Here is a 20,369-nt window from a genome sequence, read left to right as displayed (position 1 = left end):
ACCTGGTCAGGAACGCTCCTGTGGGGGAGCACAGCTGGTGATAGAGTATTGCGATGAGCCTTTGTTGTGAAAGAAGCGGTGGTGTGTGTGCGTTGGGGGTGGCTTGCTGCTCTCTGCTCTTCCCCCAAGAGGCAGACTTTAAAAACAAACAACCCAACCAGAACGCATCTTCCCCCCCCCCGCCTCCCCCAGGCATTTTAAAAATTAAAGCACAGTCTGGACTCTTCTTTTCAAACGCCACCCAGGCCCTGGGATACATGAGGGCCGCCAAGGGGAACTTGCGATGTAGTTAATAGCCAGGTGGGACATGAGGCCAACAGGTGCTGTGTGAGGCACAAGGGAACATGTGGTTCCTGCCCTGAGCAATGTTCCCTCTAATTTTTCCCACGCATGTGCGGAATGAATTTTATGTGCACAAATATGGAGGTGATGTGTGGTGGGGGTGGGGCCAAGGGGTTCAAAGTGTGGGAGGGGGCTCAGGGCTGGGGCAGAGGGTTGGGGTGCAAAGAGATGAGGGCTGTGGCTCGGGGCATGGGCTCTGGGCTGGGGATGACGGGTTCAGGGTGCAGGGCTCAGGGCTGGGGCAGAGCTTGCGGTGCAAGGAGGTGAGGGCTCTGGGTTGGGGTGCGGGCTCTGGGCTGGGGATGAGGGGTTCAGGGTGCAAGAGGGGGCTCAGGGCTGGTGCAGAGGGTTGGGGTGGAGGGGGGTGAGGGCTCCGGCTGGGGGTGCAGGCTCTGGGGTAGGGCCGGGGATGAGGGGTTTGGTGTGCAGGCTGCCCCAGGCCCCGGCGGGGAGAATGGAGTCCCCCAGTCCTCTCTCACCACAGGCACATCTGGGCTGAGGGGGAGGGGTGCTTCTCCCTGGCCCCGGCAGCTCCAGAGTTGTGGGAGAGCATGTCTCCCCACCGCAGCAGCACCAGAGCTGGGCGGGGGAGCATCTCTCCCCGCCTCTCCCAGGCCACAGCAGGTCCGGGGGCTGGGGCCACGGGAGAAGCCGGCACCTTCATGCCTCACCGCCACATCCCCGAGTGCCTGCATTGCCCTTGATAGGCTGCTGCGCAGCTGTGCAGCTTAGAGGGAACTTAGGCCCTGAGGAGTGCAGAGCCGAAATAGAGACGCAGCACTGGCGTCCTCCAGGATCCAGGGAATGGCTCTGCCTCAAGGCAGCTTTAGGCTGAGATTTCCAAAGAAGCTGAAAGGAATTAGTGGTCAACTCCTGTCAAAGTTCAAAGGGGGTTGGGTGCCTAACTCCCTTAGGCTCTTTTGAAAACCTCAGCCTGAATTCTTGGGGGGGGGGGGGTGAATTTTTGCGGCTGTGGGGTGACGTGGATTTGTGGCGGTTACGAGCTTCACAGAAGAATGAGGATGGAAGGAAGGGCCTGGAAGAAAAGACGAGGGTGGGGAGGCCTTGTGGGGTGCAGAGAGAGGGAGTTCCAGTTGTAGAGGGTGGCATGGAAGTGGGAGTGTGAGGCTTTGATGGGCTGCCAGGTGAGGACAGAGATGGTGGAGCTCTGTGCCGAGACCAACAGGGGAGGCTGAGCTCCGAGGGAATTCTGGGTCCCTGATACTCCACTAACCAGGGTTGCACTCACATCGTGAATGGGAATTTTCTTGTGACACTTTGTGTTTGGAGCCGTGAGCCAGGATGACTCCATTCCCAGTAGCTCCCTGCGTCATCACGTGCTGCTGAGCGCCGGCTGAACCTTATCAACGGAGAATTTTGCAGAGTTGCTGCTGCCATATTGGACGCTTTTTTCCAAGTGATTTACTCTGCTTTGTAATGAGTTGCAGGGATTAGAATCTCGTTTCTGTTACTCTGCAGTCCCCGTCCCCCCGCCCCCGGTTAGGAGAAATAAAGGAATCGCTGACGAGCGGCGACTGTCTTGTCTTTAATCAGGTGCTCCCTGATCTCACTTTGTCAGCTGCTTGTGCTCCAGATAAATCCAGCCTGGGGCAGCCCCCTTTCCCTGTCAAAAAAGAATGATGATGGAGGGGAAAGAAGAGAGACTGGCAAGATTGGGGGTATGCAAGAAAAACAGGGACGCTATAGTAGGCGGTGTTGTTAATGTCGTGTTGGTCAACACAGGGAAGAGATCCCAAATCCTGAGTTACTCAGAGCAAGACTTTGGGGTCAATTTAAAAACCAAACCAAACCCAAACCTCCCCCCAGGTGGCTTGGAGTGGGAATTAGACGTAGCTAGAGTCTCAGTTGTGCTAAGACTTCTCTTTCCCACAGGAGACTTCAACTGACTTCACCCAGACTTATATCTGGGAGTGTGTTGTGATGGGAAACCTAGAACCGCTGAGTTACCGGGAGGATAAATTTCCACTCCATCCTTGAAGTTTTAGGCAGATCAAAAAGGACTCATGGGGACATCTCTCTCTCTCTCGCCTAGCTGTTACCAGCTGGCTAACATTTGCCCTTTCTGGGTGGGTTGGGGGAGGCATTTCCTTTCTAGCCTGGGGACCCTGGCGTGGGTCTCCCAAGTCCCATATTTATACATCCTGTACAGTTTTAGGTAATCAGAAAATGCAATATTGCTGTCACCGGCTCGCCGATGACACCCAGCCTGAGTAATTTAACATGTCAGCACCATCCATCACAGAGACGCAACCCGCAAACATATGAAAAGCTGCCGAAGGGGGCGGAGATGGTGGCTGGCTGTGAAGCTTGCTGGTCAGTCCATTTCCTAGCGAAGAGCGTGGAGAGCATGTTAACCCCTTCCGGGACGTGGCTGCAAAAGGAACACGACCGGACTTGTATTCCTTTCCTGTAAGCCCTAAAACCTTGGATTGCTTGGGCTTTGCTATGGCATTGACTCCTGAAAATATCTTGCCAATACAGAGAATGGCCCAAGCAATAGAGGTGGGAGACTTTGTGTACACTACAGGTTACTTCAGTATAACTTAAGTCGCTCACGGGTGTGAATAATCCATACCCCCGAGCGACGTAAAATATACCGACCTAAGCTTTGGTGTAGACAGCGCTACGTTGGTGAGAGAGTTTCTCCCGCCCACGTAGCTACCGCCTCTGGCGGAGGCAAGAGTTATTAAATTGACGAGAGAGCGCTCTCCTGTCGGCATAGAGCGTCCCTACTGCAAGCACTGCAGCAGCTCGGCTGCACGGCTGTAAGTGCTGCGGTGTAGATGTAGCCGGAGAGACTGTTGGTCAGATAACTAGGGTTCATGCGTACTTCCATTCCCATCTGCATGGGTTCTCGCTGCCCCGAGTTTTGAATCTGACTCTGATTCGAAGCTGCAGAATCTCCCCTGGTTTTGAGCTCCACAAGGAGCAGGGAAGCTGGCCGAACCCTCACTCAGACCCCAGCGTCGGCCCAGGCGCTCTCCGTGAGCCTGGGCAAACCCTCTGATGGCCTGGGGCTAAGTTTCAAGCTTGGGATGGGACCTGTACCCTCATGAGCTCCACACGCATTCAGGTTTCCTTGCAGACTTTTCACACACGCTCTCTCAAGTAGCTTTCATCTCAAAATGCCCTGCTCTTCCCCAAGGGTAAATGCTGGCTCTTCTCCTGGATATTGACTAGCCTGGTAGTTTGCGGTGGCAGTCCCTGGCGGCATGCCCTTGTAGTCTGGCATTGATCCTCTGTGGAAATCAGGTGCTCAGTGCTAAGAGTGATTAGGACGTGGCAGGAAGGCAATACGGCTCGCCCGCTCTGAAGATCTACCGTCTCTGTAGCAGAGTATTGTTTAAAGCCTTCTTCCTTGTTGCCATGAGTTCAGGTGGCAGGAAGCCTCGAGCAGTTAATATAGCCATTTCCGCATGCTGATAATCCTTTACTGTTGTGTTAACATGTTCTGATCGTTTGCTATCTTTTAGGACCTTAGTGGAAATATTCACGTAGCGGCAGGTAATTAATGGCTGCACTTTAGTGCCCTAAATCACACACTCGGTAGTAAAACACCAAGCAGCAGGCACCGTTCACCGTGGCGAGAATCATTGCAGAGCCCTTAATCGCTCCTGGTGCCCTCTGGGTTGTCTTGGAGCTTTCGAGACCAGTGCCGACCCGCAGCTTTCAGGCCACCTGCTTTGGAGAGCTTGCCACCCTCCGCTCGCATACCCTCCTCCCTTTCCTGCCTGTGGGCTGCCTTCAGGAGTTTGGAGGTGCCCTCAGCAAGCCGGGTCCCTGGAGGGTCCCTAATCCGCAGCCACGTGGTGACACTGGCATCTCATGCCATGCACTTTGAGGATGAGAGGAGCTGGATAGATGGATGGTTGTGTTTGTCTGGACACCTGTGTTCAAACCCATTCCTGCCGCACCAGGGAAGGACTGAATAAGAGGTCATATTCCCTTTTGATACAGCAAACTCTTCGAGGTGCAGGAAGCCCCAAGGTGCCACTTCTGCATTGTCCAGGGGTCCACTTCCAAACGGCCAGCAGTGTTGCCAGTGGAGGGCTGGTTGTGTCATCTCCCCTTTCAGGAGCGGGGCCTGTTCTCGGCACCGGATTCTGGGCGGACTTGACACAGCACCCTCTGCTGGAGGGCCTAGATGGCTTAATGGATTGATTGGATAGGATTTCTGGTCTTTTGCATTGCATGAGTGGTCTGAATGCAATCTAGGCTGGTGGAGACTAGGACTCGTCCCTAGCTGAAGGCTGTTGGGTTCCAATTTGAGATGACAGAGTCCTGTAGCACCTTATAGACTAACAGACGTATTGGAGCATAAGCTTTCGTGGGTGAATTCGAAGTGGGTATTCACCCACGAAAGCTTATGCTCCAATACGTTTGTTAGTCTATAAGGTGCCACAGGACTCTTTGTCACTTTTTACAGATCCAGACTAACACGGCTACCCCTCTGATACTTGAATGGGAGATGAGTTGATTTAGTTCCTAGTTGGGGAGTGTTCCCATCACCATATTTTGCCCTCAACCCCCCGCACCCATTATTGGTAGTCTCCGCAGAGGCTAAGGTCTGAATGTGCCAAGTCACCAAGGGCAGAGGCACGCTGGTGAGACTATGGGGGTGAAGCTGGCTCTGCCCCTCCTGTGCCTACGGGCTCTGCTGATAGACAGACACCGGTCTGCAGGGCTGTGAGTTCAGTACATTTCCCCAGCTCTCTCCACTCCACCCCCCCCCCCCAATCTGGTGATTAAGAATTTTACAGGGCAGAAGGTGCAATTTCATTTGCTGGACCCTTGCCAAGAAGTGTGGAAATTGTACTTCTGCATAGAATAAAGGGGCTTTAAAACAGTAAAATATTTTAATGGCAGTTCAGAGGGCCACCGTCAGCCTCCAGAGGCCTCTTTTCTTTTAATTTTCCATGAGGATTGGCAGACTCGTGCCAGGTCTATTCCTAACTTGATTTTTTCTAACTTTTGCTGCTCCGAAATGTTTAAAACCACTGTGTGGGAGAGGAAGGGGTGGGCTCTGCCTGGTCAAATGAGTCTGATTGCCTCTGAGTGCGCCTAGCCGGGGGCACGGATCAGACCAGTGAACATGTTAACTTTTGGGCATGGGCAGGCTCATCCTTCCACAGTTTGTTTTTGTTCCTCAGGAACATCAAAGCAAAGGGGGCGGGGTCAAGTCACAGCTCCATTTTTCTTCCCTGCTGTTTGAATTGCAGTAGAGCCTAGAGGCTTCATCTGAGACCACAGCTCTCTAGGCCCACAGCAGAGATAGCTTATGGTCTAGACCAGGGGGTTCTCAAACTGGGGGTCGGGACCCCTCAGGGGGTTGCGAGGTTATTACATAGGGGCTCGCGAGCTGTCAGCCTCCACCCCAAACCCCGCTTCACTTCCAGCATTTATAATGGTGTTAAATATATTTTTAAAAAGTTTTTAATTTGGGGGGGTCATACTCAGATACTTGCTGTGTGAAAGGGGCCACCAGTACAAAAGTTTGAGAACCACTGGTCTAGACCCACCCAACAAAGGGAGAGGAAGCAACTTGACCAAGGTCGCACAGCCAATCAGTGGCAGATCAGGGAACAGAACCCAGGTCTCCTGACTCTGTTTTATGTCCTGTACTCTGGACCACATTACCTCTCATCTCTGCCTGCTGGCCTCTGAGGCAGATATGTGACACTCCATGTGGTTCACTGTGCATGGGTCCTTAGGCGAGCAGCTTAAACTCAAGGTCCTCAGTGCCATGTAGATAGTAAGCTCGTTAAGGGAGGGACCATTTTTTGTTCTGTGTTCGTATAGCACCTAGCACACTGGGATCCTGATCTATGACTGTGCCCCTAAGTGCTACTGCAATACAAATAATAACACCCGGCCTTTAATGATCCCGTGTCTTTATTTGGAGAAGCGAGGGTTTAACGAGATGGCAGAAGGGGAAGCTGGATAATGATTTCCTGAGCTTGGCTGGGGAGCTCACAGCCAAGGTTTGCGGCTGAGCACTTCAGACAGCAGTACTGAATTGTCTCCTCACTTCCTTGCAGGTGGAATTGGGTTTGGACGTGCCAAGGGAAACTCCGGCTCAGAGGCAGATGACGAAACCCAGCTGACCTTCTATACCGAGCAGTATAGGAGCCGGAGACGGAGCAAAGGTAAATAAAAGAACCTTCAGTGACACAACAGCTGTTAAGAGGCAAAAGAAACAAACGCTCCAGTTTCCCTCCTTTTGCTGCGCCCCCCGCTTAAGACGTCTGAAATCATTTGACTCTCGGTCCATAAGTACAAATCTTCATGCCCGATAGCTAACATCAGCCTATTCATAAATATTTCCCAGCCTGGGACTATCCCTGACAGCTAGTAGCATGTGGGAGACATTAGCAGTTTCCTAGTGATTATATTAATTGGCTTAGTTGCTTGTTCATGGCTATTCCCTGGTTTCCAATATCAGCCACATTAAAGATTAAGGAAGCACTGATCAATGACCCCAGTATTTCCTTCCCTTCTTTCCCCTTGATGCACCAGACCCCCAGCATGCTGGAAGTGGAGTTGGATGGATGGAGCTGGTCTTGTCCCCGGTTTTGAACAGTATACAGCTAATTGGAAAAATATCCATCACTGAAACACTCAGTTGTAGATCTGAATTAAGGAAAGGGGTGTGGGGGGGGGGGAGCACAACCCTTCGCAAGTCTCCAGCTAAGTACCGTTTCCAGTGCATTAAATTGTAACTACAATGGGTGTTCATTACAGCCTTGTTAACAGTATCCTGGACATCCGGTTTTAAGGCCTTATAAACGCTAGGCATTTCAACCACTGGCAGCCAGCCACTGCACCAATTCAAACCTCCGACGTCAACACACCCAATTGTGATAAGCCACGGCTTGTACTGGGGAAGCTTACTACCAATGGCAGTGGTGCTCAAAGTGTGTACACTAGGGATTTGTGTTGGTGCAACCGGGCTATTGGTCCAGCCACCAATGTGGTGGCGTCTCCTGAGGCTCAATTTCTGTCACTTAAAGTTTCTCAGCAAATTTCCTATTGGACTTGAACTTTCCATGCTTGTTCTCAGCACAAAAGCAATAAAAAAACCAAACACAAAATTGAGGTTGAGAGAGGGACTTAATCTCGTAAATCATGTTGTGAGTTAAAAGAGAGAAAAAGTCTCTTCTGTGGTTTGAAATTACTTCCTACATTTTTCCCCATTCAAATAACGCCAGGGATCACTTTGTTTCTGAGCATCTGGTCTAGTGTGTATTTAGTCCTCAATAGGGGAAATATGTGACTTTTGTTGCTAAGTCTGAAAACCACCATTAAGAAATAACCAAGTTGGAAAGTGATTTTAAGATTGCACCGGTGGCTCTGAGTCCCGAATTTGTTTTCCTGGTTAAGCCAAGCAGAGTCAGCATGCAGCATTCCAGATAGATGCCAGAGCCCACCAATAAATACAGCTCCATTTATGTCCGTGATTAGGCATTCAGATAAATGCGCATAACATGTTTATTTCAATGTGAAATTACCTCCACACCTACGGGTGGCTCAGTGATTTCACATTAGAACAAACACACACATTGCATTTATTTCTGCGGAGTAGGATTGCGTTCAGGTGTGTTCTTGTATCTTCATTCTTTTAGAAGAAAAGGAAAGCCAATGTTACAAAAATTCTCACTGGAATTATACTTGCGCTTTTAAGCACGGAAAGTTAGTAAAGGCTCCCCGTGGCAACATTGCCTTAGTCACGTTAAAGATAAAGGCCTCAATTTTGGAAAAGGGGCTAGTGAATTTGGGTGCCTCAGTTTTTGCTGTGGAAGGAGTTCCCTCACTTCAAACAGTCGTGTAGAGAACAATCCTGCAATGGTTGGAAGACCAGGTAAATTTTTCAAAAGCATCCAAGTGACTTAGACCCCACGTCTCACTGGGTTTCAAGGAATCGCTTTTAAAAATGGGACTTAGGGTACTAAGTGATTTAGGCACTTCTAAAAACCCCACCCATGGGATTCGGTGTTTGTTTCTCAACCAGTGGGTTGTTACCTCTGAGGGTGAGAGTAGGGAAACACAAAAGGCAATCGGGGGGTCACGAGTCATTGGAGCTTTTATTACAATCTAAAGCAAATAAATTCTTGCTCCTCCTCTCCCTTCCTCTTCAAAGTAAGTGTTCTCCGTCTGGTTATCAGTTATACTTTAGTATAACAATAAGAGTAAACAATGTAAAGGGAGGACTGTGAAATTTTTTGAACTCAAATAAGGGGTCGCCAACCTGAAAAGGTTGAGAAACACTGAGTTAGATGATCTAATGGGAATAACCCATCTGTCGCTTCAGTGGAACCATAGATCCGGTTTTGCTAGATGCACAAATGACCTTGGCTATTTCTCCGTTAACCAGAGGGGGGTTTTTTTTGTTTGTTTTTGGTTTTTAAATAAATAAGCTCCCTGAATAAAAACTCCATTGCCTTTCCCTGTTGCTTGGTTAAACTTTACCTTTAACGGCGTCTTGGAAGAAATTTTCCATCGTTGTCTTAGCTCCCTTGTGTGAAGAAAGCACTAGTTTAGTGGGAAGTTTCAGCATAAAAATCATAATTACGGCTACAACAAAGATCCATAATTGGACAGGCTCATAATTCTAATAGAGAAGGATGCGGTGTCAGATAGAGTTTATTGTTACCATGATGTTCTAATATTGATTCCACGTGGCTGTGTGTCATTGTAGGTGCAATGGGATAGTCATTAAGTCCAATGAGAGAGATCTTCCCTGCAATTGCTCTCCTTAGACCAGTTTTTGCAGGACAATGTACAATTACTGAAGCATCTGTGGTGCTTATCAGAGTTGATGTGGTGGGAAGTCTTCAGATGTATGTGATTTGTTACTTACAGCCTGCACGATAACTTCCATTTATGTCTAAACGATCCTGTAAACGCAGGATCACACATGGATTTTCTTTGTGCTTTGGTCGAGTAAGCTAGTTAGGTGGCTGCACATTATAATTGTCTCAAGTGGCTGCAGGTTGCACACATCAAGGGATGCCGGAGGAATTGTTCGAGAGGGTAGGCCAAAGGGACATAAATAAATTGTCCATAATTGTTGTTTTTGTGTAGGTGAGAGGGAGGATATTCCTAACAGTGAGGTCTCTGACAGTGGAATAGTCTCTCATGAGAAGGTGTCAAAACCTGCTTGATTGTTTAAACCTGGAATGGACAAAACATTGAGAGTATAACAGAGAGAATCAGTCTACACTGGCCTGGAATACAGACTGGTTGATGTAGTGAGAGTCTTCTCTCTCTAATCTCTGAATTCTGTGATCCCGGTCATACCATGTTGGAGATCTTCCCATCGTATAGTGCTGGATCCCTTCACTGGTGGGCACTAATGTTCCTATGTCTTTGGAATCACCTCAGAAATAATGGGAAGAAACACGAGGAAACAAAGGAGAATTTTCCCTCGGTCGGTGGTGCAATGTTCCCATCCAATGTCTGTCTTTCTGTCTGTGCTCAGTCCAGACCGTGGTAGAAACTAGAGGCTGGATGAAGGCATGAGATTTGAATCCAGAAAGAACTAAAGCTTAATGCTAATCAGGCGAGGTCTTTGAGTGGCTGGCTAGCACCATCTCTTTGCCCTTGTTGGAGGGCACATGCACTCTTGCATGAAGCCTATTGGTCATCCTGGGCTTGTTGCTGACCATGGAGAATCAAACAACAGTCACTAGAAGCACTGTCTTCCACCTTCTTCTGGCAACAAGACTGTTTTCCCCTCTCCAATGAAGATCTGGCCATGGCTGTTTGTGTGTTCCTCGTCTGCAGATCTGACTGCTACACAATTCACTGTCCCATCTCCTAACCACACCACTGCACCTCATCCTTTACTGGTGCTCCGTGCCTTACCTGGTCCCATTCACTGATCTGCAAAGCCCTCGGTGGGATCCATGTTATCTCAGACCTCCTCTTTTACAGGAACCCTTGGCAGCAGCTATGATCACCCGGTCTGCCATGCTTATTGGAAGCCATAGGCGCCGACTCCATGGGTGCTCTGCAGGGAAAAATGAGTGGGTGCTCTGCACCCACCGGCAGCCAAGCTCTCCTCACCCCCCACCCCACCTCCTCCTCTCCCCACAGTGCGCTATGTCCCCACTCCTCCGCCTACCTCCCAGCATTTCCCACCCGGCCACCGCCAAACAGCTATTTGGCAGCATTAGCATGCTTTGGGGGGGGAGGAGCAGGAACGTGGCGTGCTCGGGGAGGAGGCGGGGCTGGGGCAGGGATTTGGGGAAGGAGTTGGAATATTGGCAGGGAGGGGGCGGAGTTGGGGCGGGGACTTTTGGGAAAGGGTTGGAATGGGGGCAGGGAAGGGGTGGGAAGAGGTGGGGTAGGAGCAGGGCCTCATGGAAGGGGTGGAGTGGGGGCGGGGCTGGGAGCAAAGGGAAAGAGGGGAGTCGGCGCCTATGCTGAAAGCCACATATGGACTCAATGCAGCAGGCAGCAGAGACTGCTTGTTATGCTGCCTAGCCCTGTAACAGCCTCCCCAAGAAGATGAGAGTCCCCTGCTTGCCATCCTCCGGTCATGTTGCAAGGCAAGGGTCCTCAGAGAACCGGACGACAGAAAACCCGCTGGCATCCACAAGCAAACAGCCCGTTATTAGCCTGGAGCCAGGCGGAGGACTAGCATGGTGCTCAGAATCAGATGTTCTGATTAGACCTGGGCTAGGGCAAGGAATTGGCTGTCTTCCTTCCCCCAGTTGTGTGTGTGTTTTAATACTGCACTAGAATGCGCCAGTGATGGGCATTTTAATAAACCCTTCCAAATGCATTTGCACCATCAAAACCCGCCACCGCAAGTGCCGGTGCTCCTCTTTGCAGCCTCCGTGGGAGATGCCAAGGAGCAGACGAGCCGCGGAAGCTAACTTAATTGTTCATTCCCATCAAGTGAGGGCTGGCAGGGCACTGTAGGGGAGCTCCCACTCTCTGTACCTGTTCTGTAGGTACGTAGAAGGTTCCTGTCTCCAGGCCTGTCAAACTACCCACCTTTCACCAGCACCAAATTCATATAAAGGGAACTGTCAGTGTTGTCGAGATGCTAATCCACCTCCGCAGCTGCCCACCGTAGGAGATGTCAGACTCCGTGTAGTCATCACACTCCCGTTTTCCCTCTCGCAGGGTGCGGTATGTTCAGTCCGGTCCTCTTCTTTTAAAGAACAACTTTCCACCATGCTGCTGGAATCCTAATCCTCCTCGCTCTCAAGAGGGGCTGCCTCAGTCTCCCGCCCAGCTGGGTCTGGAGCCGTTCTCTCCACCGGCCGCTCACAGAGGGTTCATTTTATAAAGTGCTTGGAAGCCTCGGATGAAATCCTCTCTGACACTAAATGTCAGTCCAAAGTATTAGTATTATTATTGCAATAATGGCGGCTTGATGACTGGTTTGGTGGCCGCAGAAGCGGGGTGGGAAGGAGATTGTCCCTGTGATCTGAATAACTTCCCTCTCTGATAGGATGTAAATTATATTTAAGCAGCCATTTATACTTTGAGGAGACACTCCGAACAGGCCCTGCAGTGAATAACCTGTCTAGGCCAGCTCCTATTCGTCCCCACTCTAAAGGAGCAGAACTCCGGCAGCTTCTCTCAACTCTGAATCTCTTCTCCTCCAGCCTGTTAAGGGGGTGAGAAAAATCGCTCCTTGTTTGATTGCGTTGCTCTAGGCCAGGCAGCGTCTTCTCCTCCACAATAATCTGGCTCCCTTGTCAGGATGACACACGCGTCCTAGTCATCATTTGGCCTCCCAGGAGACCTGTTGTTGCCTCATAAAACAGCGCAGTCTTCCCATTATGGCCTAATTAAATGCTTGGGGATTTGGGTTCCTGTTGTCCGGTGATACGTTCCGCATCCTGCCTGGCTGAGATAAAGTTTGAGGGTGGATCTGGAACCTCCTTGCGTTGAGGGCCTGTGGACTGGGGAGGTGCAGATAGAGAGAGGCGGGGGAGTGGACTTAGCCTGCAGCCTGTTCTTTTTTGGGGGGGTGGGGGGGAGGGAAGACTCCGTGCCCAATTGTTCCCATAGCACACAGCGATGTTTCAGATAAATTAGCAGAGCCCAATTATCTGCCTCGGATTTGCAGCAGCCTCTGTGTGTGTGTGTCTTTGGCTGGCAGAGCCTTCCGAGAGCTGTTAGAGGAGCGAGACGCCGGGCTTTGATCTGCTTCTGTATTTGGTGTTTAAAACAAGGCCCTTTATAAGGGAAAATTAGGTATTCGGAATCTGTTACATATGAGGAAGCTTCCCTTTGATCCTCTCCTGTCTCCGGAGGCAAACCAGACACTTATTATTTCACGGGGAGTGAAAGGAAATGCAGAATGAAATTTTGGGTAGCATTTTCCTTCCCTCGCAGTTGAAACGCAAGGAAACCTAAGGGCTAAGTAAACAGGGAGCACTGGAAGGGAATCACGTCGCCATGTCTCGGCCGTCTCTCTTTGAGGCAGAGACGCTGCTGGAGAATGCAGTGGTTTTAAATTGTCTCTCCGGGTCTGCACCTATTTCACCAGCCAGCGCAGCTTGCCTCCCTGACAGCGGCAGACTTCAAACTCCAGGAGATGCCTGTCAAGAATCAAATGGAAGACAAAAGGCGATAAACCAAACATGTCGTTTTCCTTTGCTTACACTAGCAAGAGGGAATAATCAGTCTCTCCGGTGCTCATGCTTTTCAGCTGCGCTCAGCAGGGTACATCCCCCACCCCCAAACGAGTGAACGATTTCTCCTCCCTCCCTCCCCATCTGTGCCACTGCGCTGAACTCTTACAGTTTTGACTGCCACATCTCCTGAAGTTACTCACAAGCAATGGCCAACTTCTGACTACATTCCCTGGGGACAGGTGATCTGGGAGCTGCAGGGTTCCTGCTTCTGAAACAGCCGGCACTGGCCACAGTTGGAAGCAGGCTACTGGGTTAGACGCACCTTGGCTCTAATCCAGTGTGGTGTTTCCGAAGTTCCTAGTTCAAGGATGAATCACAGACATGCCCACCACCCTGCAGTCTTCACCGCAAACAGGATGTCAGAGCTGCATCCCTAATCGCTGACGATGGGGCTCTTCCTTGCTTTGATGTAGTGAGCGGGCAGCTATCAGCGCATTCCAGGACATCTCCTGTCTTCATCCCGGTTCTTTTCCATGCCTCTCCAGGCCTGCAAATGACCAGAAACTAGCGCTCCGCAGTAGGAAGAGTCCTGAGTGAGCAGACCTTTGTGGGCAGAGCACCGGGGCAGAGGGTTCTAGTCTCTCCTCTGAGCATTGGTTCAGAATCAATCTAACATGTAATGTAAAAGGCAGGACTTTACCATGGGCTGGTCCATCGGTGACTCTCCATAAGCCCCAGAGCAAGGGGAACACATTGCTGCCTCTGATAGGGAGGGAATGCTCCAACATACACGTGTGGGATTTCCCCAGAAAGGCACCCCACATTGTTAATTTCCTTACCGCTGAATATTTTTCTTCTGATCCTTTTGATGTTAGGTAAGCAGTAAATAAAGTTTGAGGCAACTGCTCTGGCATCTCTTGGAGCTTTCCTGCCCCCATCCCAGCACGAGGCTGCTGTGTAACCCTTTCTATACTGAAGGAACACAAAGGGCTTTCCAAACTGTGCAGACAGACAGGTCCGATTAGATGGTTTCTCCCATGGAGGCCCCATTGCTAAACAGAACACGAGAATACACTGCCGAAAGCAACCAGGGGATCTCTAACTTCTCTAACCTTCCAGTATCGACAAGGCAAAATGTGTTTTCTCTTAATGCAGTGTTTCCCAAACTTGGGATGCCGCTTGTTTAGGGAAAGCCCCTGGAGGGCTGGGCCGGTTTGTTTACCTGCCACGTCCGCAGATTCGGCCGATCGCAGCTCCCACTGGCCGCGGTTCGCTGCTCCAGGCCAATGGGAGCTGCTGAAAGCGGCGGTCAGTTCGCCCCTCGCCCTGCATCGCTTCCCGCAGCCCCCATTGGCCTGGAGCAGCGAACCGCGGCTAGCGGGAGCCGCGATCGGCCGAACCTGCGGACGCGGCAGGTAAACAAACCAGCCCGGCCCGCCAGGGGCTTTCCCTAAAGAAGCGGCGTCCCAAGTTTGGGAAACACTGTCTTAATGGATGGAAAGTTCCAAATCCCATTGATACTATCCCATCTGAGGCCTGGTCTACACTACAAAGTTAGGTCAACATAAGCTGCTTTGCGTCAACCTAGTTATGTATGCGTCTACACTGAACTTTGACTCCCACTGATGTCAGTGCCCTATTATGCCGATATGGTAACGCCACCTCCCCGGTCGTTGTAAAACAGTGGTTGATGCAGCGCAAGTGTAGATGCAGCATTTCTTCTGTCGACCTTCACCGTCGTCCGGCAGTGGTCTCACAGGGCCTGACTCTGACCGCTCTAGTCACAACTGTGAGCTCCACTGCCTAGGAGTCACCGAAGGGTGGCGGGTTGCAGACTGGGATACTACCGATGGTGAATCGACACAAGCAATCCTGGTGAGTATGCGCGGCGGCAACGCCAGGTGCCACGTATGCACGCGCACAAGCGGTGGACTAACCGCGGTGGCTGTATGCCGACATAACTTCCGGTGATGCGGACATGCCCTGAGATCCCCCTTCCCCTTTTCTCCTCTCTCTCTCCCTACTGCTCCACAAACAGGCAGAACTTGTGTGTGGCTTGGTCACCCCAGCCTCTTTTGCCAGTATAGCAATGGCAGTTAGGGGTGTGTTGTTTTAAAATAATATTTCAATAATGGTACAAACCCTGGCCTATACGTAGTTAAGTCCTTTGGCTTGTGGCGATTATTTCGTTCACCAAACCAGTATTAGCTAGAGCAGCAACATCACTTTTTTGCTGGTGTAAGCGACAGCTGTGCTAGAAAAGTTTGCCAGTTTATTAATGATTACTGTAGCGCTAGCCCCGTATAGCTGTACGCTAGGCCTGTCCCCCGGCCTGTCCGTGTTTGTCGATTTGGTTGCAGAATGTCTGAACAAGCAATCATGGAGCCATTGTGGGAAGACCATCATTCACCGAGTGGCAATGGATTCGGAGGGGAGGCGCTGCTCGCTCGCCCACCCACCCACTGCAATTAGGCCCGCCACGCCGCAGCTGTAGCCCCAGCCTCTTTAACGTCCCCTGGACTGCGATTGAGATAACCGCTTTTACATCTGTTCCTGGAGGCTGTGCTTGGCTTTTTTTTTTTTTTTGATTGTATCTGATACAGCCTCACTGAGTAATTGAGTGGTTGAGAGTGAAAAATTATCTCCCTGGGTTGGCCCTTATCTTGACAGCAAAGCAGCTCTTTTAATTTAATTTTCTTTGGCGCATGTGGGTAACAAATTTCACTAATCGCTCCGCTGTCGTCCTCCGCATGGCAACAAGCCTCTTGTGTCACAGGCAGTAAAATGTAAACCCGTTGTTGGGGCTGGATGCAAAGGGAGGAGGGGGGCATTAGCTCTGTTGGTCTGTGCATCCGTGACATGGTGGTATCAGATCCTTGCTAGAACAAAAGGAAAAGTAGGGTGACTTGTGCCCACCTACACTGTAGTAGGAGATAGTTCTTAGAGCACTTTCCAACTGTACATTTCAAAGCACTTTACCAAGGAGACCAGTATCACTATCCCCATTATGTAGATGGGAAAGTGAGGCACAGAGAGGAAACATGGCTTGCCCACATTCATCCAGCAAGCCAGTGGCAGAACTGGGAATAGAACCCAGGTCTTCTGATGCCTAGTCCAGTGCGCTAGCCACTTGTCCACACATACTAGAGTAGCTGGGAGAGGAAGGACAGCTGTGTGGTTAAACCACTGCCATGAGATTCAGGAGACCTGGGTTCAATTCCTACCTTTGCCCCAAACTCTCTGTGTAGGGTGACCAGAGAGCAAGTGTGAAAAATCGGGGTGGGGGGGTAATAGGAGCCTATATAAGAAAAAGACCCCAAAATGGGGACTGTCCCTATAAAATCGGGACATATGCTCACTCTATCCCTGTGTGACTTCTTGGGCAAGTTAATCTCAGTCTACATCTGTAACGTGGGGATACATCCTCCCTAGCTCACAGGGGCGTGTTGAGCTCCTGGCTGTGCAATGCTCACATGCTACCACTGAGAGACAATGTTGGGGGACCTAGTTATAAGAAGCCATAGCCCCTTGGCATGGTGTAGGCTTGGAGTATAGTTGGGTCCAGAGAGTTTGTACCATGTTCTAACATGGTCTCCAACTAGGATGACCAGATGCCCTGATTTTATAGGGACAGTCCTGATATTCTTTTTCTTATATAGGTGCCTATTACCCTCCAGCCCCAGTCTGGATTTTTCACACTTTTTGTCTGGTCACTCTACCTCAAACACTTTGTCTGGTTCTATATTTTGTTCCCTGAACCTCTCTTTTTCCAGAAAGATTCTTCTCTGGGCAGTGACTGCACATGGAACATTTCATAGAGAACGATAATGTTTTCCCTCTGGGACAGGGTTTAAATTATGCTTATAGTGGAAACTGTCTTCCACCTTTAAAGTGAAGGTCTCAACTCAGATTTGACCCAGCAGTTGTAATTTGTAAAACAAAACAAAACAAAAAAAAACAGGGTGGTTTGTTTTTGTTTTCAAACCTTAATCCCAATTGAAGAGTTTCCATTGATTTGTGTGAAAGACAATTCCGGTAAAAAACAATTGCTGTCTTTAAACATATAACTGCATCGCTAAAGTGATTGCATCTCAACCGATTCAGTGCTGAGGACATGAAAGTGAAACGGACTTCATTGATTTTAATTGTCCATGGCCAGAGAAATGCAAAAAGTAAACAGCATAAAGAGTGGGAAAGCAAATTGGATTTGTAAAAAAATTCTTTCCACTCCAATACGCTAAGGCAATTTTAGTAACACAGGCAAAGGAATTTGTTCCCGATATATGATTGGGTTGACTGTGTCCCTTTAACTATGGTATTAGTCTGCCTGCATGCCACTCACACAGGGAATTTTCCACACTTAATAACATACTCCCTTGTCCTTTCCAGCCGGTTGATGATCTGTCAGGTCTACTAACAAGGGGTTAATGTTGGGTCAGCTTCCCTCTCCTTGGGAAGCAAAAGGACTTGGAGTGGCTGTTTCTGGGAGCAGATGCCTTTGGGAAGCCCAAGTGTCCCAGGGCAGGGCTAGATGCCAAACTGGGCACTACAACTTTGGTTTTGCTTATAGAAAAAAGCCGTTGCCGGTTGTGATTGTGTCTCGCTCTGCTGAGTAATTCTGGCTGCACAAAGCCCCCAGCTCAGACTGCTCTGGTCAGGAGTGGCAGAAGTTCCCTCAAAGTGGGGAAGCCAACGGTGCCTGAACCATGACCCTGCTGCCCCTTCTCTGCCAGGCCCTGCTCTCGCACCACCCCTTCCCCTGAGGCCTTGCTCCCGTGCCGCTTCTTCCCCCCAAGACCTCACCCCCTGCTCATTCCTCTCCGTCCCCTCCCCCTGGTTGCTCGCCCTTATGGCCGGTAAAAAGGGGGGTAGCCCCCCTGTTCCGGCGCCCCAGGCTCTGGTTCTCAATGTCTTGCAAGGTCTTGTCTACATTGCGGAATAGCCCGAACCCAGTCAAAGGTGAAATAGCCAGCTTTTCAAATGGGCTCATCACCCAACAAAGATTCAGAGATTCGAAGGCCGGAAAGGACCCTTGTGATCTAGTCTGACCTTCTGTATACCCCAGGCTAGCGAACTGCCCCGAAAGAAGAGCCTATCTTTTGGGGGAGGGGGAATCCAATCTTGATTTAAAAGCTGTCAGTTACGAGGACCAAACCGTGACCCTGGGTAAATTGTTCCAGTGGGTAATTACTCTGGCTGTTAAAATTGCATGCCTCATTTCAAGATTTAATTCGTCTAGCTTCAACTTCCAGCCTTTGGGTCATATTCTACTTTCTCTACTAGATTTAAGGGTTCATTCTTAGATTTCTTCCCCGTGTTGGTACTTACCGACTGTAATCGAGTCACCCCTTAACCGTCTCTTTGTTAAGCTAAAGAGATTGCGCTCCTGGAGTCTATTGTTATAAAACAGTTTTTCTAATCCTTTAAACATTCTAATGGCTCTTCTTTGAACCCTCTCCAATTTATCAAAATCCTTTTTTCATTGTGGACGCTAGAACTGGATACCAATGTGCCAGTAATGGTCGCACCCATGCCAACTACGGGGATAAGATAACCTCTCTACTTCTACTCAAGATTCCCCCGTTTATGCATCCCAGGATCGCATTAGCCCTTTTGGCCACAGCATCTCACTAGACGTTCATGTGAGATGATTATCCACCACAGGGATAGAGTCCCCCATCCTGTTAAGTGTGGCCTACATTCTGTGTTCCTTGAAAAAAGAACAGGAGTACTTGTGGCACCTTAGAGACTAACAAATTTATTAGAGCATAAGCTTTCGTGGACTACAGCCCACTTCTTCGGATGCATATAGAGTGCAAACAGAATAATGTATGCAGTGTTGTTGTAGCCATGTTGGTCCCAGGATATTAGAGGGAGACAAGGAGAATAAGGTAATGTTTTTTTTTTTTATTGGAGCAACTTCTGTTGGTGAGAGAAACAATCTTTCAAGCTTACACAGATCTGAAGAGCTAGTGGGGTCCCTCGGGGGTCTATCCTGGGACCCATACCATTTAACATTTTTATCGGTCACCTGATAGAAAATATGAAATGATCACTGGACAAGTTTGCAGATGACACAAAAACTGGGGAAGTGGAAGGTGCCACAAGTACTCCTGTTCTTTTTGCGGATACAGACTAACACGGCTGCTACCCTGAAACCTTTGTTCCTTGAGGTATACATTTACATGTAGCCATATTCAAACACATATTGTTTGCTTGTGCCCAGTTTCCCAAGTGATCCAGAACTTTGTATTAGTGATCTGTCCTCTTCATTATTTACCACTTCCCCAGTTTTTGTGTCATCTGCAAACTTGTCCAGTGATCATTTCATATTTTCTATCAGGTGACCGATAAAAATGTTAAATGGTATGGGTCCCAGGACAGACCCCCGAGGGACCCCACTAGCTCTTCAGATCTGTGTAAGCTTGAAAGATTGTTTCTCTCACCAACAGAAGTTGCTCCAATTAAAAAAAAAATTACCTTATTCTCCTTGTCTCCCTCTAATATGGACCAACATGGCTACAACAACACTGCATACATTATTCTGTTTGCACAAATCATGATCACTTGTACCTAAGCTACCATTAATTTTTAGTTCTGTGATCAGTTCCTCTTGATCTGTCAAAATGAGGTCTAATATAGAATTCCCTCTTGTTGGTTGTAACCCTTTTTGAGTTAGGAAATTCCCATTCTTAATACTTAGAAATTCTAAGGATGTTTTAGTACCGGAAGCAGGAGACTTCCAGCATATGCCACTCAAATTGAAATCCCCCATCATCACACAGCTTTTTTCCCTACACATTATAGGTAGGCTTGGCAGAATTCAATGTTTATTTTCTTTATCATTTTGGCAGAGAATATTGATGGTTATTTTAAGCATTTTTAAAATGTTTATAATTGTCACCATTGCACAGAATTATGGGTTTTAAAGCCTTTTTTTCAATTTTTATCTACCGGTATTTAAATGTGCACAGTTGTGGGAAATGACGTGGGGTCAGACAATGGGGAGGTGTCAGATAATTGTTTAATGACAGCTGTTGAGATTCAAAACGCTAAAGCTTCATAACGGTGAAAGCACAAATTGTCAACATCATATGTCAAAATATACAAAGTAAATAGCCTTAAATCAGACACTAGTAAGTTCTCAAGAAGCATTTTTCTTTCTGTGCCTATCTGTAAAGTTGGATTATTTTTGATGGAAATATTTTTTCATCGGTTTGTGTGTGTACAGTGAAATCAATGTTTGCCAGTAAAAATCTAATCCTTCCAATTCTAATTATAGATAGGTGCGTAAGGAGCAGGTCATGCTGCTTCCCTAGTGTGATATGGTGGTCTGTAGCAGGCACCAACTGATACCGCGTCTTGTGCTTTATCAGTTAGGACATTGATCCATAAGCATTTCAAGAT

The 20,369-nt window shown here is 49.0% G+C and overlaps 1 protein-coding gene across 4 annotated transcripts in view; it reads left to right on the top strand.

Annotated features, from left to right (window-relative positions):
* ASTN2 (astrotactin 2) overlaps positions 1–20,369 on the top strand; it is a 631,841-nt gene that overhangs the window by 200,932 nt on the left and 410,540 nt on the right. For all 4 annotated transcript variants that reach the window (XM_065572255.1, XM_065572253.1, XM_065572254.1 and 1 more), the window contains one exon: positions 6,402–6,509. In XM_065572255.1, coding sequence (XP_065428327.1) covers positions 6,402–6,509 — 108 coding nt within the window. The remainder of the gene's footprint in view (positions 1–6,401; positions 6,510–20,369) is intronic.

This window comes from Chrysemys picta, chromosome 18 (genome assembly GCF_011386835.1).
Source record: "Chrysemys picta bellii isolate R12L10 chromosome 18, ASM1138683v2, whole genome shotgun sequence".
In the NCBI taxonomy this organism is placed as follows: Eukaryota; Metazoa; Chordata; order Testudines; family Emydidae; genus Chrysemys; species Chrysemys picta.
Note: the sequence above shows the minus strand (reverse complement) of the source record. Positions and strands in the feature narration are given on the sequence as shown.